General features: G+C 41.6%; 1 protein-coding gene across 4 annotated transcripts in view; it reads right to left on the reverse strand.

The window, feature by feature from the left end:
• Positions 1–22,340, reverse strand: part of LOC132823345 (F-box/WD repeat-containing protein 11) — a 182,180-nt gene that overhangs the window by 20,351 nt on the left and 139,489 nt on the right. For all 4 annotated transcript variants that reach the window (XM_060837063.1, XM_060837064.1, XM_060837065.1 and 1 more), the window contains exons 6-9: positions 8,902–9,039; positions 7,373–7,491; positions 4,736–4,985; positions 2,540–2,658 (exon numbers count right to left, since the gene is read on the reverse strand). In XM_060837063.1, the coding sequence (XP_060693046.1) occupies positions 2,540–2,658; positions 4,736–4,985; positions 7,373–7,491; positions 8,902–9,039 (626 nt within the window). The remainder of the gene's footprint in view (positions 1–2,539; positions 2,659–4,735; positions 4,986–7,372; positions 7,492–8,901; positions 9,040–22,340) is intronic.

Genomic DNA, 22,340 nt, shown 5'->3' on the forward strand with positions numbered 1-22,340 from the left:
TCCATACATGTACCACCCTCTGCGTGAAAAGTTGCCCCTTAGGTCTCTCTTATATCTTTCCCCTCTCACCCTAAACCTATGCCCTCTAGTTCTGGACTTCCCAATCCCAGGAAAAGACTGTCTATTTATCCTATACATGCCCCTCAACTTTGTAAACCTCTATAAGGTCACTCCTCAGTCTCAGACACTCCAGTGAAAACAGCCCCAGCCTGTTCAGCCTCTCTCTATAGCTCAAATCCTCCAACCCTGGCAGCATCCTTATAAATCTTTTCTGAACCCTTTCAAGTTTCACAACATCTTTCCAATAGGAAGGAGACCAGAATTGCACGCAATATTCCAACAGTGGCCTAACCAATGTCCTGCACTGCCACAACATGACCTCCCAACTCCTGTACTCAATACTCTGACCAATAAAAGGAAAGCATACCAAACGCCGCCTTCTATCTGCGACTTCACTTTCAAGGAGCTATGAACCTGCACTCCAAGGTTTCTTTGTTCAGCAACACTCCCTAAGACCTCACCATTAAGAGTATAAGTCCTGCTAAGATTTGCTTTCCCAAACTGCAGCACCTCACAATTATCCAAATTAAACTCCATCTGCCACTTCTCAGCCCATTGGCCCATCTGGTCCAGATCCTGTTGTAACCTGAGGTAACCCTCTTCGCTGTCCACTACACAGCAATTTTGGTGTCATCTGCAAACTTATAACTATACCTCTTATGCTCACATCCAAATCATTTATGTAAACGACAAAATGTGGAGGATCCAGCACCGATCCTTGTGGCACTCCACTGGTCACAGGCCTCCAGTCTCCACCACCATCCTCTGTCTTCTACCTTTGAGCCACTTCTGCATCCAAATGGTTAGTTCTCCCTATATTCCATGAGATCTAACCTTGCTAATCGGTCTCCCATGGGGAACCTTGTCAAACGCCTTACTGAAGTCCATATAATTAATTAGCCTGCAATCACTTGGACAGGATGTGAGGAAAACTTTAATGATGGCAAGTTTCAGGAATAGGAGGACCAAAGATAATTGTTCTTCCCAATTACATTATACCTAACCACATCCCAACTTAAACTATTCAGTAAACAAAATGTTATTTTCTGAAAATTTAATATGCATTGATTCATTCAAATGCTAACATCTTTCACCATCTTCTTAGGGAATTGATTTTCGATTGAAAACTCATTTACTGAAATAACTTCTCTGCAAATTTATTTTCAAATTACCTCTCAAAATCCAACCAAGGTCCTAAGAGGTGGTGATTTGGTGATAATGTCACTGGATTAGGAATCCAGAACCTTAGGCTAATATTTTGTGGACATGGGTCCAAGTTTCATCATGGCATTTAGTGAAAGTTGAATTCAGTAAAAAAAAATACCAGGGATTAAAAGCTATTCTAATACCATGTAAACACTGTTGAATGTCATTAAAGCCCATCTGGTTCACTAATGTCCGACAGAGGAGGAAATGTGTAATCCAGACCTGGTCTGGTCTACATGCAACTTCACACCCACAATAATGCAGCTGACGTTTAAATGGCCCAGCTAGATTAGTTGAAAAGCAATTAGGAATGCAATAATGCCTATATCTCATGAATAAATAAAATGTATATTTCTAATGTCTTAGATAAGCTGGGGCAAATCAACATAGTCTACATTATTTTACTATGTTCAAAATTGCAATAAATTCTCGATCTGCTTTTTAAAACTATTTTCAAGCAACCTATTCAGACATGTATGATACACCCATCTGTCCTTAAGGTCTGGCTCAGATGGAGGGAAACTATCATCATGCCACAAGACCCTCTTATTTAAACTTCTCTCTGCTTTGGCATGCCCAATTTACAGAATCACACATGATCAAGTCACTTGTCCTTCAAGCACAGCAATTCTCCAAGAACCCATTGAATATTCTCCACTGCTCTTGCTCACCATCCCTTCAGCACAGCTGTCACACTGGATTATGTATGCCGAGTCAAAGTGGAGCAGATAGCTACCTGAACAGAGGTTAAGGCTCTTGACGATTAACCAACAAACTGGTGTAGATGCCAGGGAGGGGACAGCAGTTGGCTTCCCAATAACACCCTTGTCAAAATAAACAGGCTACTGACACTCAGTTTCTATGCTTGCAAATAAAACATGAACACTTCTAATAAGGCACCAGGGAATACAATGTAATCGCAGTACTAATTTCAGTGGACAGAAAGGATAGGCAGACTGAATTAGGTTCTTAAGTACTTGTTTTAACACAGTGCAGACCTACAAGAAACGTAACACAATGGTAAATTAGTGTTATGGATATTAGATCAAGTCTGTCTGAATAGAGTGGCAAGCACATTTGGTGCATGATAAATGGCTATATCTTCTGCAGTATAGTGACACATAGCAAGAGGATGCATTGTGGCCCACTTTGCCTCTGCCACCTCTTTAGGGGTTATCTAATTGGTTCCACAGCTCTGCTGCGTGCCACAAGCCTTGTAATTGGTTAATCATTGCATATACACAGTCAGAGATTCAGCAGGTCAAGACTCTACCTGATGGTATTGTCAGAGGAACCACTGACAACCAGTCGGTCCCGATACTGAAGGCATGCTATTCCTCGCTTATGGCCGTTCAGGGTACGCACAAATTCACAAGTGCTCGTGCTCCACACCTGCAAGGATAAACACAAAAGATACATCATGCCCTGATAAAGGCAATGAAAAACAAAATACAATCTCTGCTTTCAGCCACAATCTCAGGGATTCAAAACAATCTCCAGCTTCTGAAGATGAAGATGAAGACAAATGGAGAAAACATATCACTATTCAGAAAAACAGCTTGCAAAAACCACTGGCGAGGGCGAGCGAGCAAGCAAGCGAGAGCAAGTGCCCAGCACAGGCCTCCAGTCCTCATCACAACCCAGTGACTCCTACTGGAAAGGTCTGGAGATTGCCAGTGACATCCTATACCATAAGACAATCTGCCAATACACTGTGCTGTGTTAAAGTATAACAAAAGGCCAGTCGCATGAAATCATTCTATCAGAATTTTATGGAGGAGGAGGGAGGCCATTCAGCCCCTATATCTGCACTGGCTCTCTGAGTACTAACTTAGTGCCAATCTCCTGTTTTCTTCCCTTAACACTGAACTTGGATGAGTATTTAAATAGAAAGAAACAACACCCAATTAAACCTGCCTCAAAATCACACTTTCAGGAGGTGGAGAAATTGACTTTTTGAATGTAACCCTGCTTCAGTCCTGAAGAAAGCTTACACCTGAATGTCAACTTCTCCACCACTTGATGCTGCCTGGCCTGCTGTGGTCTTCCAGCCTCTTGTCTGTCTACTTCAGATTCCAGCATCTGCACTTTGTTTGTCTCCATCACACTTCCAGACAGTGTAGTCAGGACCCTGGTCAGTTGCTGAGTGAAAATGCATGTTCTACCTCACATTTGCAGAGAATATCAGAACATTTAGGCAAAAGGGAAAGGAACACAGAAAACTAGAGAACTATGTCACAAAACCATGGAAAACTGGGGAGCTCACAGCACCAAGTATATAATGAATACTGAACACGTGATCAGAATCTAAATATCTTGCCACTCTAGAGCTCAAACATGAGAGATTAAGGAAGAATTGGAAACACAAAAATGATGATGCTGGAAGTTACCAACAGCTCATCAAGAATCAAAAACGAAATATTTCAAGGAAGAAATTTTTTTTTATTGCATCTTCGATTGAATGTTCACTATCTCCAGCACTTCAGTGCCTGGTCAGTGGCAGTTGTGCACCATTGACAAGATATTGAAACCACTCACCAAGTACCTTCCAAGCCTGTGACCGCTGTCTCCCAGTGACTCCTGACTGTTGCTGGCTCAAAACTTGAACTCCCTCCTAAACAACACTATGGGTATATCTACACCATAAGGGCTACAACAATTCAAGAGGACACCTCACCGCCACCTCCTCAAGGGCAATTCGGGGTGGGCAACAAATACTGGTTTGGACAGCACTACTCATGCCCTGTGAAAGAATAGTTGAAAGAAACAGCTTGCTGCAGCAAATTGATCCAGTTGAGAAGTCTAGGCTGTTAAATGGGTTTCCAGGGCAGGAAAGGATGGATTCAAGTGTCATGCGGCTCGGCCCCTGATCGGAGTTTGATTGATCAGGCAAGCATCAGACACATTGCTGTACAACCTAGAGTGGGTCAGAAGATTCAAATCTTGTCTTGCTAAATTATTGTCGACAAGGGCAATTTCAGAAGTCCTGGCAGCGTTTCTGTGCACCAGGTCTGACAGTCCAAGAGAGAATATAATCAAAGAGAAACTTTGGGATAAAAATATAAAATTATAAAATGATGATGATCCAGCTTCTTTTCATGAAAGACTGCAGCTATTTAAAACATTAACATTAGTCATGCAGTTCCTTACACACAAAAGCAGTAATGCAGCAAACATGATAGAGGGAACAAAAGCAAAAACTGCAGATGTTGGAAATTTGAAACAAGATCAAACGGTGTGGAAACACAGGAGGAGGTCAGGCCGAATTGCTGGAGGAAACAGTTGATGTAAAGGGTGTAGATCCTCTGCTGGTGCTAGAATAAAAGAAGCCCATAAATTCTCCAAGCTGCCGGGGAATGGTGGAAACAGAGACAACAGAGCAGAGACTCTCATTTAGGAGATACACACGCACACAAGCGAGAATGAAATTGAGGCAGGGTGGGGAGGATGAGAGAACATTTAAACTCACTTTAATAGTCCGGTCCCCTGATGCTGACACAATGTATTTGTCATCAAAGTCTACCACATTGACTGCTGCCCGATGGCCAACTAACACTCTCCTCAGAGTGATGTCAGTCGGCGAGGCCATGTCCCATACAGCTATAGATCTGTCCTTGGAACATGTGACCATCAGTCCATTACTGAAACGAAGATGCAACACTGCCTCATTGTGATGAATTAGTGTGTTCAAGACCTCGGCTGTATTAACATCCCAGACCCTAGGAAAAAAACAAATTCCATTCAGTTACTGTCTCCAAATAATTTCACAATGGGCATATCCCATAACATTACTCTGGATGAAGAAAAGTCTAACTGCATAAAAATAAACATGAGGGGGCTTTTTCCTCTGCTCTGTAGAAAGTCCCTCCTGTTACAGTAGTGCAATGTTGCACAAAGAGAACCTGATCTGTTACACTGTTCATATCAGTGGCCAGTTTTCATGTAGTAATCAAGTCCATAAGCATCCACAGTATGGTCTACCATAGAGGAGGCAGAATCATCATATGTCGCAGTACATTTGCTCTTATTATTATCATTGATGAGGAATTGAACTGTGTGCACCAACTATTTCAATATCCTAATCATAGCTGTGCTTCAAATCCCACTTCAGGACTTTAGTTGCTCACTTTGGTGAATGGCCTAGCGTAGTACCAGAGAAATATTGCAGGGTTTGCCATTATTTGGATGAGATGCCAATTGCAAGAGCTCAGACGGACATAAAGCCTTTGTAAAGAAAAAGACGAAGTTCTGGCAGACTGGCGAACAGCAATTCTTGAACATAAAAATCCAGAAATCAGAACCAGCAACAGAAATTGCCAGAAAAAAATTCAGCAGGTTCAGCAGTATAGTTAACCCTTCAGGTCCAGCGACCCTTCTTCAGAAATTCTGAAGGATCACTGGACTCAAAACATTAACTCTGCTTTCTCTCCACGGATGATACCAAACCTGCAGAGTTTTCCAAGCAGTTTGTTTTTAGCACGACTTCAAACTTCAGTTACAACAGTGCATCAACTGGTCATTCATTTAATTAGTTGCCTGGGAATCTTGGTGGGCAGGAGGACATTACTCTTCATCTCAATCAGCTAAGACCCTGGGGAGAGCTAAGTGGCCACTTATAAAAGAGATGACAGTCAACCTGTGCTTCAGCAGGAACAAAGGGCTAAGGGCACCTGCCCTGCGGTGGTAGTAACAGTTCTCAAGGTGCTTTGGGAAAAAAAGCAGCAGGGTTCAGGCTCTTAACCAAATGATGCAAACAAATTATTTGATTATTTATTTCAATCAACCATGATTACATATCAAAACTATGGGAAGATGGTGATGCAGCAGTAATGTTCCTAGACTAATACAGGGGACCTTGGCTAATTATTACTAGGGGGTTATGCGTTCAAATCCCACCAGGACAGCTGGTAAAACTTAAAGTCAATAAATAAATCTGGCATTGAATGCCAGTCTCAGAAATGCCATCCATGAAACTCCGTCATGGTTATAAAAACCCATCCAGCTTACTACTGCTCTTCAGAGAGAAAAATTTGCCATCCTTATCCAGTTTGGCCTACAAGTAACTCCACACTCAAAGTAACATGGGTGATTCTTAACTGCTGTCTGAAATGGATGAGCAAACCATGAGCTTTAGGACAATTAGAAACAGGTAACAAATGCCAGACATGCTGGTGACAAAAACATCCCTAGAAAAGAGATTTTTAAAAATTGATCACAAAACATTTTGGAATACCCTGAAGTCATGCCTGGCCCAACAGGAGATAAATTCCCCTCGCTTTTACAATTAAATAGTTTGTTGGGTGATGGTGAGAATGGGACAATAAAGGAGAAGCATTCACCGTTCGTGGACAGAACAATCTCTATTATCGGAATGAGACGGGCAGAGAGTATTTTGTTCACATAACAGAGTTCGGATAATGGATCATTCAGATAATGGATAACGTTTTTACAGGACCTAGAGATCTTGTTCGAATAATCCAAAATTTGGATAATTGATGTTCGGATAATCGAGATTGTTCTGTAATCTCCTGATAGTTGATAAATCACCTCAGCACATACAGGGAGCAAATATCGAAGTCAAACAGAGTCAGAGTCATAGAGATGTACAGCATGGAAACAAACCCTTCGGTCTAACCCCTCCATGCCGATCAGATATCCCAACCCAATCTAGTCCCACCTGCCAGCACCCGGCCCACATCCCTCCAAACCCTTCCTATTCATATACCCGTCCAAATGCCTCTTAAATGTTGCAATTGTACCAGCCTCTATCACATCCTCTGGCAGCTCATTCCAAACACGTATCACCCTCTGCGTGAAAAAGTTGCCCCTTAGATCTCTTTTATATCTTTCCCCTCTCACCTTAAACCTATGCCCTCTAGTTCTGGACTCCCCAACCCCAGGAAAAAGGCTTTGTCTATTTATTCTATCCATGCCCCTCATAATTTTGTAAACCTCTATAAGGTCACCCCTCAGCCCCTGATGCTCCAGGGAAAACAGTCCCAGCCTGTTCAGCCTCTCCCTGTAGCTCAAATTCTCCAACCCTGGCAACATATTGCTAAATCCAGATTGTGCAGCCCTGATAGGCTGGTGTACTGCTGCACCTCACCTTACTGTAGAGTCTGAAGACCCAGTAACAATGACATGCTCATCATATTGAAGACACAGCACAGAGCCTGTGTGTCCAGTCAGTATCTTCAAACACTCCAGCGATTGTTTGTCCCAAATCTGTAACAAATAAAACAAGTCAAATCAAAACAGATCCTGGTTTCGATGTAAAAACTGTTAAGAACTGTAGCTTAAGTTCTGAAGGATTACCAGACCCGAAACATTAACTAATTTCTCTCCACAGATGCTGCCAGACCTGAAATGTTCCAGCAATTTGTTTTTGTTTCTATTTTTGATTTTTTTTTCTCTTCCCAATTTTTCTTGCCTTAACAGCAGCACAGAAAATGTTCCTGTAGTCATTACTATGGGGAGAGAAAAATAATTATTGATCAAAATGTTTTAATGAAGAATTTTGTTTTGTACTCTTAAAGCCATCTAAAATTGCTTCAAACTGATCGTATCGGAGGTGAATCAGCATTTAATATTGTCCTCATAATCCAGCAGTTCCTCTGCTGACCTGAAAGAATTGATTCCTGATTTAACTAATCCAAGCTAGGTTGCTGTAGTGTATTTCACTAGGGAAAGATTGACTATGGCCTGCTTTTCCTGATCACTGTCGAGCGACCCTTAAGTGTAGGTTTGGGTTCCTCCTTGGTTTCCAGAGTCTCCCAGGAAGAAAAGCTAATCTTCTGGAAACTCTTGTGGGCAATCAGGGAGAAATATCATGGGGACATTTCAACCTGAACTGCTATAAACAGTAGGTCCACACAAACCCAGGAGTTCCACACATTGTTTAAAGATAAAGCTGAGGGCTGATGCACTTTGTAAACAAAGCATAAGAATCAGCAGGTCTTGAAATGAAACTTTTTAAATTTGATAGAGTGCAACTATTCTTTGGCATATATTTGTCAGTGTAACACTATCTAGCATTCTTGTAAAGCTCCAAGTTAGAAGCTAACTTGTCCATCATAAAGCTCCTAATCCCTTCATCATAGAGCATTTATCCCTCAATCCCATTCTAGAGACTCCTGCCTTGGTATAAAAGTTAACTTGGCAGAAGTGGATACTGCAGAGGATGGAGATTAGAGTGGTGCTGGAAAAACACAGCAGGTCAGGCAGCACCCGAGGAGCAGGAAAATCGACGATTTGGGCAAAAGCCCTTCATCAGGAATGAATAAGTCAATTTTACAGTTCATATCAATTAGACTGACAAACGCAAATTCAACTACCTTGACAAAGCAGGCAGCTGAACATGGAGTGAGCAACTCAAGCAAGATTAAAATACTAGAAAAGGCTGAGTATTCATAGCAGTATTTTGCAGGGGAAATAAAAACATACTGAATATTAATACTTATATATAAACAAAGTGCTGGAAAGACTCAGCAGGTCTGGCAGTATCTGCTAAGAAAGAAACAAGGCTACCGTTTCCAGTTCAACATAATTTTTCAGAACTGGCATTGTATATGCTAGTTTTATTTGTAGGAGTTGCCATTTTGCCAGACAACAGAACACATTAATGAAAATACTCACTTTGATAGAGTTATCCCTCAGACCACTGATTATTTTCTCATCATCGTACTGTAGACAGTAAACTCCTTTGCTATTTTCTGACCGACACTGGATTCTTTGCAGGTTGTGCCTCCCACACCTCCAGTTCGATTCTATGGTCTGTGGGAAGACAAAGTGTGAACAAAGTCAGCACAAAGTGCCATGGACGCATGTTGTAAAAGCACTGGCTATCATGACAAAACTGGAGAAAACAGTGGCTGTCATGATTTATAATAGTTGACAAGTTGGATTTAAAACAATCCATTCTTAGGTCTGGATGAATTAATTGCTTCACTGTCAATAATAACCTTACATACAACTGGACATATAATTACATTGGCAATTGAAGATATGCTCAAATCAGATATTCACCATTTGTGCCGATGCTGCTTCAGAAGTTCATTTTTTAAAGATCAAGACTAGCCGCTTGAAATGAGAAAGTGTGCTTAACAGATTGGAGAATAATTATTCTGGCTGCTTATCTATGGAAGTGAAAATTGGCAGGAAAAAGGCACGCCAAGATATTAACGCCCAACTTCACAAGTTGCAGGTTTCAAAAGCACAATCACACACACAAAAGTAATCCCATGGCACGTCATAAACCTTGTTATTCCAGTTCAGACTTGTTTGGAGATCCGAAGTCTGAACCTGAAATTTGTACCACCCATCTTAATTTTACACCAAGGTGGTCTGAAAAAGTTTGCTTGATGCAACAGTTCGGTCTAACTTGTGCAAGAAATAAATATGTCCCCAAAAGGAGTTGTTTTTAAATCTTTGGTACATTCCTTCCTTCAATTATTACATTTTCAGCATCTTCTATCATCTTGCTGTTGTGAGAAGAAATTCATTAAATTTAGTCAGAATATTTTGGTCCAAAGATTTATTCCTTTCAGAACAGACAATGAGAACCTTGCCTGAACTTCTTAATGCTCAACACCATAACGGGTTAGCAAGTATCATTTGGCGGCTATGTATACCCAATACCAAGAAAACAAGATCCTGCTCATGGGAGAAACAGTTTCACTGGATAAGGATTATATATTGCCACGAAGACAGAACAAGACAAATCAGAAGTGCCAAACTTTAATATCTGCATGTAGCTGAACTTCTATGGATGGTGGCATTCTGTCACCTCAATTCACAACCACATTGTACCTGCAACTCAAAATTGCAGATTTTCAATAATGGCTGCATCTCTGATTGCATTGCTAAGCATTTCTCTTAGGAAAGCAATTTCCCACTCCCACATATATTTCGGCAATGTTTCAACATGTCCCAATCATCAATTCCTCAATATCACAGGCAGTGATAAGCAATTTGAATTATCATGGTTTTAATTAACACTAATCCAAAGTCCCCATTGTGGCCAGCTTCAACTTTGAAAGAGACAGAAAACAGATTGAAAGTGGGGCAGCTGAATGCTACTGACATGCTAGGCTTATTGGTTCATGGAAGCAGAACGATCCACACTGCACCCACCAAACAAATCACAACATGTCCATTGTAAGGGCCAAAGTCTGCAGCAGTTTATGGAACAACTTGGCATTAATTTACCTTTGCCTTGAAGCTTAATATGACCCAACTACCCAACACTGTACATGCCAAAAATCTCAAAATCCAACATTAGATGTAATTTTATGAATAATTCTGTACTTATTCCTATGCGAGTATTGCCAGCTGGACAGAAATTGTGCATGTAGGGTGAAACCACGACTATCAGGTGATGGAAAGAAAGCCAACTATGCCAAAATTTATTTATGTTTGAAGTAAAATTAAATTCTACCCATTTTTGGCATCGAGTCAGGTCCCTCTTTTCCTGTCAAGTTGGACAGTGCCTCCCTTCTAATGCCTTCACTGGGAAAAGGAAGTGTCTGTTCCTGGAGTGAGGGTCAGTACCGCACTGTCTCTACACACTGGGGACACTGAGCATCTGGTCCTGGAGTAAGGGTCAGTACTACAATGTCTCTATAAACTGGGGTCAGTGAGCACCTGGACCTATTGTGTCGGTCAGTGCCACACTGTCTCTATACACTGGAGACATTGAGCGCCTGGCCCTGGAGTGAGGCTCAGTACCACACAGTCTCTATACATTGGGGACAGTGAGGCTCAGTACTACACTGCCTCTATAGACTGGGAACTGCGAGCGCCTGGTCCTAGTGTGTCAGTCAGTACCACACTGTCGCTACACAGTGAGGACACTGAGCACCTGGTCCTAGAATAAGGGTCAGTACTACACAGTCTCTATACATTCAGGACAGTGACACTGCCACTATACGCTGGGGACAGTGAGTACCTGGTCCTAGAGTAAGGGTCAGTACTGCACTGTCTCTATATACCGGGGACAGTGAGCGCCTAGTCCTGAGTGTCGGTCAACACCACAATGTCTCTACACACTGGGGACAGTGAGCACCTGGTTCTGGTGTATCAGCCAGCACCATAATGTCTCTATACACTGGGGAAAGGGAGATCTGGTCTTCGTATGTCAGCCAGTACACACTATTCATTGTGGGGAAAGGGAGCACCTGGTCTGTGTGTCATGACCACATCATATGGTGTATGTGCAGTGAGTCATTAGCCAAATCTATGCAGTTAAAGTCTGGCCTCCTATAATTATTCCATGAAGCTCCGCCCCATAAACTGCATGTACAGTTGAGAAGTCAGTGTGCAAAGGTCTGTGCAAATCTAGCTTTGTTGTTGATCAAAACAAGAATATCATAAAGGAGTAGACAATTTGACCCAGTGATTCTGTCCTACCATTCAATTGATCGATGTTTGAGTTTGGGTTTCAACCCCACCTTCCTGCTCGTTCCCATATCTCACGATGCTCAGAAACCAACAATTGGTCTTTCCTAGCCTCCCAGGTATTCAATGATGAAGCATGCAAAGCCCTCTGGCACAGAGATTTCCAGAGACTTGATCATATAAGTGAAGAAATTTCTCTTCGTCCTAGTCTTAAACTTTAGACATTTGATCATGAAACTGTGCCCCTGGTCCCAGGTTCCACAGGATGAGGAACCACAATCTTCAAGTTTGGTGCTGATGTGAGGAGGCTTTGAGGAGTCAGTCAAGGTTGAAAATTTTTAAGGCCACTCTTCCAATTCTAAAGTACTGTGGCCACCTCTGCTGGTTCAGTCCTCCTGTGGGAGAGAACTTATCTAGTGTTGTTGACAGAAGAGTCCAGGACATTTGTTGTAAGCTATGATAAAGACGAATACAACTTTGTGCTTGAACAGTTTATATGACTGTTCTCCCACTTTCGGCTCAAACCCCTCAATGTTAGGAGGCCTGGGCAGGGGTGCGTCTGCAGATTCTAGTGTCGAGCTTGATGCCGAATCATAGAATCCCTACAATGTGGAAGCAGGTCATTCACCAGTCCATCAAATCTACACCAACCCTCTAAAAAGCATCCTATGTAAACCCATCCTTCAACCCCATTCCCATAATCCTACATTTCCAATGATTAATCCACCGAACCTGCACATCCCTGGACACCATGGACAATTTTAGCATGGTCAATCCACCTGCACTGCACATATCTCCACTGTGGGAGGAGACCCATTAAGACACAGGGACAATGTCTGTGGAGTCTGTACTGTTGCCAGAGGCTGGAATCGAACCCAGGTCCCTTGCGTGATGAGGCAACAATGCTAACTAATGAGCCACTGCCAGCCTTTGGGTGATTTGTCAGTTGTCTGAACTGACTTTTTTTGTGGCAGTTTAATACAACTGAGTAGCTTGCCAGACCTTCTCCAAAGACAGTTGTGAGCCAGTCACATTGGAGTCACATATTAACCAGACTGGGTAAGGATGGTAGATTATCCTCCCTGAACTGAGCCCAATGGATTTATATAACAATTCAGTAGCTTCACAATCATCTTCAATAAGATCAGCTTTTCATTCCTAAAGTAATTGAATTCAAATTCCCTCAGCTGCTACGGTGGGATTTAAAGTCTTGTCTCAGGAGTACCAGCCCACTAAAATTACCAATATAATAGCCCAATACTACTAATTTCCCTGAATGGAAAAGCAACAAGAATGGATGGAGTGTAGAGCTAGTTAAAGAACTTGGAGAGGCAACGTGATTTCAGGGTCTAAACATAAAGATGAGAGCATTTAAAACCAAACTAGAATTGATTTAGTGCAAACTCTGATACTGGAAGTAGTGTTTTGAATGCAAGTTTATGGAAGACAATGGAAGGCTGGTAACAAGCAAACAGTGAACATAGGGATGAGGGATAAGAGGCCCAAAAGGAATACTAATTCCTTACTCACTACAACACATTCCAAGGATTGAGACTTTTGAGTCTAATTATAGAATTTTACAGTACAGAAGGCAGCCATTTGATCCATGATATCTCCACCAGCTGCTGAAAGAGCTACCCAGCTAATTTCCATAGCCCCCTAACTTCATCACTTTCAAACATACATACAGCTTTCCTTTGGAAGTGCATTCCAAATCCTACCAACTGAGTAAAAATATTTCTCCTCATCCTTCTCTTCATTCTCTTGCTGACAATCCTGAAATTGTTGGTATGTCAGTAACTAGGAGAATCAAAGTGGAAACAGAACATCCTTCTTTACCATGTCAAAATTGTTCATAATTTTAAACATCTCGGTAAGGTCACCTTGATCTTCTCTGATGCCATATACTGTGCAGAGTACAAAACACACACATTCTCAGGAGATACACAATTGGCACATGGTCACTGTCCGACAGAGGGATAATCTTCGCAGTCACTACTTCCATTGTTAGTGAACCTAAAATCAAATTTCTGGACAGTGGACAGACCAACCAGAAACCAGATAGTCCAGTGAAGTCAGACAAATGACCACCCTTCCCCTTCCATTTATTCAACAAGTCCTTCGAGTCACAGAATCAATCGATCTTGTGGCCACTACTTTGGTGCCATATTACAGTTAGCAGTATGTGAGTGACTAATGTCCACTGGAAAATGAGCTTGGCACAGTCAAGATATTTTACAGTCTTACTGAAACAAAGCAAGATCTTCAAGGTGAGTTTGAATTAAGGACTGGTTCTTGAGTCAGTCAAATCATTGGCAATTTGGAATTGAAAGGAGAACAGCACGATCTAAAATGTACAGGGGATGGCAAATCAGTGAATGGAACTCAGAGTTCTCTGGGGTCCATGATATAAAATTGACTGCTCCAAGTAGTAGCCATGGGTAGGCCATCACAAAGTCCCAGATTTAATTTCCGATCTAGATTCCAACGCCAGGACAGGAGCTCATATACAATGATTCAGTCTCACTTTAGAGTGCAGAAATGGGGAGAAAAGGAGCAAAAAGCAAAACCAGCCAGGACTTTGTCATATTCCAGTTTATGACACTAAACGTGATGATGGACAAACTGATCAAGAATTGTAGTGATCAAATAGCTGATTCACAGTCACTATCCATGTCTAGTTAGGAAGATACCTGAGAGTTGCTGCCTTCAAGCTTTGGCAAAGTCCAAATTTTCATTTCAATGGGGTGGTCATTGGAAGAGTGTGAAAAACATTACTACAGACAAAAGAACAAAGAAAGAGAGAATGCAAACTGTAAATGTGAGGTGCATAAAAGGGACTGAGACCAGGGACAGTTATCAAGGTGGAGGCATTGCAAGCACCTGACACATTTTATATTGTTCTGGCTGTAATCATCATGATGGTAATTCTGTGACAATGTAGTTTGCTTCTAGATTAACCCATGTTTAATTGGCATACATCAGTCAGGAATCTAATCATTTTATAATTAGTAATAATGCTGTTATTATGTATGATGCAATAACCTTCACTACAGATTAAAAAAGTGTGAGAAGTAGTCACATGTTAAAAATGGTTGCGTTCTATAATTTGGTCGAAAATCATTTTGTTTACCAATTGCGTACTCAAAGTGATGCACTGCAGATGTGAAACAAAGGCCACAGATAACATTGCAACTTTGAAGGGGTGCCCCATCCTGGCGATTTCTAGGAAAACAATATTAGGAATTTGGGAGGCAGAATCAGTCAAGAACTTCCAATTAATGGCTCTTGAGATATCAAAAGAGTGAGCTATCAAATGTGGTTGATGTAAAAGTCTTTGTAAATAAGTTGATTATTATTCAAGAAAACTTTGTAAAATCATTAAACCTATCAGCTAATAACTCAATACAAGTACAATCATGTTTTACAGGCTGCATTTACCTGCAAAGCTGTCAGGCACAGGACATTAGATTAGATTAGACTTACAGTGTGGAAACAGGCCCTTCGGCCCAACAAGTCCACACCGACCCGCCGAAGCGCAACCCACCCATACCCCTACATTTACCCCTTACCTAACACTACGGGCAATTTAGCTTGGCCAATTCACCTGACCCGCACATCTTTGTGACTGTGGGAGGAAACCGGAGTACCCGGAGGAAACCCACGCAGACACGGGGAGAACATGCAAACTCCACACAGTCAGTCGCCTGAGTCGGGAATTGAACCCGGATCTACAGGCGCTGTGAGGCAGCAGTGCTAACCACTGTGCCGCTTACATCTAATGTAAGCCACTCATTAAAGTGAGACGACTGCCCAACACACACACACACACACACACACACACACACACACACACACACACACATACAGAGACCAAGGTATGAAAAAGACACTACGTAAACAATGGGGAAAAGGCTTTAATTTCAACACTAATGCCACCCTCCCTGAACTCTTATCAACACCTTGTGACAGGTCAATGCAAAATACTGTGGTTGCTGACGACCTGAAAGAAAAACAGTGCTGGAGAAACTCAGCAGCTCTGGCATCATCTATGGAAAGTGAAACAGGTAACATTTTGAAGTCCTCTTTCAGATTCATTTTATTTTATATGCTGTTACTAGAATAAATTGACTGAGAAAAACCTACAACAGAACAAGAGCAAGTGGCCTAAACGACCTTCAGTTCATCTCCACGTCATGAGCTGATAGAACTATACCAGCAACTTTTTCTGAAAAATATCCAAGTCCAAGCTGTCGGTTTGCTAGCTGTTCAGAGATTCAGACTGACAGTCTCTGACTGAGCCCCAGAGGCAGTTAAGAGTCTACATTTCACTTGTGTGTGGGGAAACCAATTTTACTATATTCAGCATGTTATTGATTGTGCTGTGCAGTAAAACAAAAAAAAACAAAAACTTGCCTAAGTAACTGGTTTAACAGATAGGTTTTTGTATCCCCATTTTCCTCTTGCACCCAAAGCAGGCTGTTCCAAATACCACTGACTGTTCTTTGACCCCCCCCCCCGCATACACCTATTTTAAAAGAACCTGACAATAATAGCTTACTGAATGAATAACTTAGCTCCTGAACATAGGAGCTGATTTATCAGCAAACAGGGAGACGCAGGTGCACATTTCAATCTCATGACTGGATGTAATTCTATTTAGCCATCATTTGGTCTCAAGCATTGTAGGAAATTGCATGAAGTTTTGCGCAACCAAAAAAATCTCTCTGCACTGTAAATTAACACAGTAATGGGAAGAAAGCCCGCATTTCACAAAGGAGGAGAGGCATTTTTTCTTCAAGCTGAATTTAGATTGGCAAAGGAGAGAACACAGATGTTACAACAAAGAAATAACATTAGTTTAGGTTAAACGAATCAATCCTGGGTGGGCAGGATTGAAAGGGATGGATCAAAACCACTAAAACCTCAGACATCTTTCAAGATTCAGTTTTCTTTTTGCAAGTTTATTGCATACCCAAGGACTCAAAAGGTACAAAACATGCCTTGCAATATAGGCCCTGAACTCTTCCATTATTTAATCGTTCAGAAGGAGGAAACAAATACCTTTATTATCCAATCGTGCATAAACTATCTACAAACACTCACCATAAATACAAAGATTGCAGACATTTACCAATAATTTCATGTATTTAACAAAACCTTCAGCTCAATAAACTGGTGACAAAAGCAGTTGTTACACTTCGCAGGACAGGAGCTGTATATGAACAAGGTGCAAGAATAGAGCATTCATCTGCCCAGGACTGCTCCGCTATTCAATAAGTTCCTGGTTGATCTGACTGTCATTACCTAAACTGGATAATCTTTTACTCCCTTGGTTGACAAGTTTCTATCCTCCTCTGCCTTGAAAATATTCAAAGGCTCTGCTTTCATCACCATTTCAGGAAGAGAGCTTCAAAGACTTATGACCTCAGGAAACAGATATGCTTTATCCCTGTTTTAAAAGGGCAATTCCTGATTTTTAAACAGTGACCTCTAGTTCTAAACTTTCCCAGAAGAGGAAATGCATCTTTTCCACATCTACCTCATCCTTCAGGATCTTATCTTTCAATCAAATCACACCTCACTCTTTTAAATTCCAGCAAGTTCATCTAGCTTGTCTAACTTTCCCTTAATTCACAATTCCAGGTATTAGTAAACATTTAAGTAGGAAAACTAGTGACCACTTTTACAGACTGGCATGTGAAACATCTGAAACAGACCCTTCCAGTCCAACTTGTTTATACCAACCAGATATCCTAAATTAATCTAGTCCCATTTGCCAGCATGTGTTTCATATCCCTCGAAACCCCCCTCCCCCCATTCATATACCCATCTGGGTGCCTTCTAAATATTGTAATTGTATCAGCCGCCACCATTTCCTCTGCCAGCTCACTCCATACATGTACCACCCTCTGTGTGAAAAGGTTCCCCCTTAAATCCCTTTTAAATCTTTCCCCTCTCATTCTAATCCTATGGCCTCTAGTTTGTTCTCCCCCATCCCAAAGAAAAGACTTTGTCTATTTATCCTATCCACGTCCTCATGATTTCATAAACCTCTAAGTTCACCCCTCAGCCTCCGACACTCCAGGGAAACAGCCTCAGCCTATTCAGCCTCTCCCTATAGCAAAAAACCTCCAACCTTGACAACATTTTTGTAAATTCAGGGTATAGGTTTGCTCGATGAGTTGTAGGTTTGATATCCAGACATTTAATTACCTGCTAGGCAACCTCCAAGTGAAGCGAAGCTGTAGTCTCCTGCTTTCTATTTATATGTTTGCCCTGGATGGGGTTCCTGGGGTTTGTGGCGATGTCATTTCCTGTTCGTTTTCTGAAGGGTTGATAGATGGCATCTAGATCTGTGTGTTTATTTATGGCGGTGTGGTTGGAGTGCCAGGCCTCTAGGAATTCTCTGACATGGCTTTGCTTCGCCTGTCCCAGAATAGGTGTGTTGTCCCAGTGGAAATGGTGGTTTTTTTCATCCGTGTTTAAGGCTACGAGAGAGAGAGGGTGTCTTTTTGTGGCTAGCTGGTGTCCGTGTATCCTGGTGGCTAGCTTTCTTCCTGTTTGTCCTATGTAGTGTTTGTGGCAGTCCTTGCATGGAATTTTGTAGATGACATTGGTTTTGTCGATGGGTTGTACTGGGTTTTTTAAGTTTGTTAGTTTTTGTTTGAGAGTGTTGGTAGGTTTGTGCGCTACTAGGATTCCGAGGGGGTCTTAGTAGTCTGGCTGCCATTTCTGAAACTTCTTTGATATATGGTAAGGTGGTTAGGGTTTCTGGCTGTGTTTGGTCTGCTTGCCGTGGTTTGTTCTCGAGGAATCTGCGGACTGCATTTTTTGAGTATCCGTTCTTCTTGAATATGTTGTATAGGTGGTTCTCCTGTTTTCCGAAGTTCATCTGTGCTGCAGTGTGTGGTGGCTCGTTGGAATAGTGTTCTGATACAGCTTTGTGTGTTGAGATGGTTGCTGGTGTAGTTAAGTATTTGGTCAGTGTTTGTCAGTTTTCTGTATACGCAGGTTTGTAGTTCTCCGTTGTTCTTTCTTTCGACTGTGGGCATCCAGGAATGCGAGTTTGTTGTTGGTTTCTTCCTCCTTGGTGAACTTTATGCCTGTTGATGATGTTAAATGTCTCTTCTATCTTGTTGATGACAATGGTGTCATCTACGTAGCGGACCCAGATTATTGGTTTGACCAAAGATTCCTGGACGTCACAGTCGAAAGAAAGGACAACGGAGAACTATAAAAACTTGCGTATACAAAAAACCAACAAACACTGGTCAAATACTTAACTACACCAGCAACCATTCCAACACACACAAACGAAGACCCATCGGAATCCTAGTAGCACACAAACCCACCAACACTCTCAAACAAAAACTAACAAACTTAAAAGACCCAGTACAACCCATGGACAAAACCAACATCATCTACAAAATTCCATGCAAGGACTGCCACAAACACTACGTAGGACAAACAGGAAGAAAGTTAGCCACCAGGATACACGAACACCAGCTAGCCACAAAAAGACATGACCCTCTCTCCCTCGTAGCCCTACATACGGATGAAAAAAACCACCATTTCCACTGGGACAACACATCTATCCTGGGACAGGCTAAGCAAAGACATGCCAGAGAATTCCTAGAGACCTGGCACTCCAACCACAACGCCATAAACAAACACATAGATGTGGATACCATCTATCAACCCCTCAGAAAATGAACAGGAAATGACATCACCATAAACCCCAGGAACCCCATCCAGGACAAACATATACATAGAAAATAGGAGACAACAGCTTCACTTCACTTGGAGGTTGCCACTGATGATGTTACCTAGCCAGGTAATTAAACGTCTGGATATCAAACCTACAGCTCAGCGAGCAAACCTACACCCTAAACCTCAACCTGAGCTACAAATCTTCACAAACCTTGCAAAAATCTTTGTAAATCTTTTCTGAACCCTTTCAAGTTTCACAACATTCGTCCTATAACAGGGAGACCAGAATTGAAGGCTGTATTCTAAAAGTGGCTTAACCAATATCCTGTACAGCTAAAACATGACCTGCCAACTCCTATACTCAATGCACTGACCAATAAAAGCAAGGGTACAAAATGTCTTCCTCACTATCCTATCTACCTGCAACTCCACTGTCAAGGAACTATAAACCTGCATTCCAAGGTCTTTGTTCGGCAACACTCCTCAGGACCTTACCATTAAATGCGTAAGTCCTGCCCTAATTTGCCCTACCAAAAATGTAGCACCTCACATTTATCTAAATTAAACCTCATTTGTCACTCCTTGGCCCACTGGCCCATCTGATCAAAATCCTGTTGTACTCGAGGTCACCTTTTTTTTATTATGTGCAAACCTACTAACCTTGTCTCCTATATTCACATCCAAATCATTTGTAGAAGATAAAAATCAGTGGACCCAGCACCAATCCTTGCAGCAGCACATCGCTGGTCTCAAGCCTCCAGTCCAAAGAGCTACCCTTTACTCCCACCTTCTCTCTTCTACATGGAGATACTGATTCCAAAGTGAAAAGTTTATACGCCTTAGCCTTCTGATAGGGTGCAACACTCAGCAGAAAAACAGACCACAGAGCATCAATACAGATTTGGGTTGAAGCAAAGCACTGTGGGATCATGGAGCTGGATATCATTGCAGAGGCAAGAAAAGGAACCAACTAAGATTCAGCACTGTGGACAGATGGGAAAGGGCATAAATTGGTAATTTTTCAAAACAACAATTTGTCATCAATTTCAACCACCTCCGGTGAAAGGTTGCAGTAGTTTGTTTTTTTTCTTAAAACATAAGTAATCAGTTCACCATGACTCACAACTGCATAAAAATAACTTCACATACAATGAGCTACTCAAACATAGTTACTGTTACAGAGGCAAATGTAAAATTCAGCAAAATTCCACAAATAGCAATGAGTTGAATTACTGTTTAATATACAGATATGTGATTGTTGGTTGAAGGAAATGATACAACTAATACCATGGGATCGTTAACATGCTGCCTGATAGACAGTACCTCATTAAGTGCAGTCCCAAAGCCTGAGTGTCAGCCAGCAATTATATAATTGATTCCACAATGGTGACCAATATATTGAGATAACTCCCATGATCGTCTGTCAATTTGTTTTGCTGATTTGAGTGGAGGGATAAATATTGAGCAGGACGCTGGGAAGAATCCCCTTCTTCTAATGAATTAGCACTGTGAGATCAATTACATAAACTGAGAAGACAAGGATCATGTAACTGACAATACTCTGACAATGCAGTGCAACACACCCTCAGTACTAAAGGGTCAGCCTAGATTTTGTGCTCAAGGCTATGGAGCTTCAGCAGAGATGAAACCACTAATGCTTATTCAATCCGGCAAATACAGAAATGCCAGGCAGACAGACCACAATGCCTTCAAAGATTGTGGATTCCTATACAGCTTCTGTAATGGATAGAAATAGTTTAATTGAAGAAAGAATAGATTTTAGTCCTGATAACACCACCCTAGCACACAGAGACACACCCACAGCTGGGCTTAAAAAATGTTTAAAGCAGCTGGAAAAATTGTATAATTTGCCTTTGAAAAGAAAAACATAGCTCTTTACGTAATACATTTTTCTTTTGAACGGATGGAATGTCTGTGCAGCAGCCAAAAAGACCATTGCTAATATTTCTGAACCACATCAAGAGTTTATAGGCTTATTCACATCATAAAAGATGTATTTTTCTTTACAAGGTGCGTCTTTAAGGACAAAATGTGTTCACTTACAGTTGTGTATGGTGTAGCCAACTCATTATGACAGAACAATAAAGTCTACAACAGATTTCAGACAATGGCTGTGCTTTGAAATTTTAAAAAATCAAGTCAATGACAAACGAAGATGGAGCATTTTACGTGAATGTCAGTTATCAAACTTTTATTAATTGGAACCATCTCATGCACTGCTTGAAATCTCACCATTTAGTTTGCAATGAAGAATTTATGAAGATGACATTCAGCATTGATAGCACAAGTCTCTCCTCAGACATGCTAAATTATATTTAACTGAGTTTAGAGTAGATGAATTCCATTCCAGCACTGACAATACTGTCTGTGAACTAGTTCTCCGATACTGATGTTGATAGGTGCCAATGTGGGATCCATACAAGAATTTGGGATACAGCGCAGGCAGGAAAACACTAAGATACCAGGATGTCAGTGCAGGGCTGTGGTTCGTGGAAATGGGCTTGAGTGGAGAGTTGAAAGTGAGGTCTGCAGATGCTGGAGATCAGAGCTGAAAATGTGTTGCTGGAAAAGCGCAGGTCAGGCATCATCCAAGGAACAGGAGATTCGACGTTTCGGGCATAAGCCCGAAAGTCCTGAAGAAGGGCTTATGCCCGAAACATCGAATCTCCTGCTCCTTGGATGCTGCCTGACCTGCTGCGCTTTTCCAGCAACACATTTTCAGCTTTGAGTGGAGAGTTGCAGACATCAATGTTGAGATTGAAAGACTGAGTGGAGAGAAGCAAAATCAGTGCTGGGTTCAGATATACTGAGTGAAGAGTTGCAGAAATCAGTGATGATGCTGAAATACTGAGTGGAGTGTGGGGAATACCAGTGCTGAGGTTGGATATACTTATTGAAGAGTCACAGATCAGTGCTCAATACCTATCATAGAGCCATTGAGATGT

The sequence above is a fragment of the Hemiscyllium ocellatum genome, chromosome 16 (assembly GCF_020745735.1).
Source record: "Hemiscyllium ocellatum isolate sHemOce1 chromosome 16, sHemOce1.pat.X.cur, whole genome shotgun sequence".
Classification (NCBI taxonomy): Eukaryota; Metazoa; Chordata; class Chondrichthyes; order Orectolobiformes; family Hemiscylliidae; genus Hemiscyllium; species Hemiscyllium ocellatum.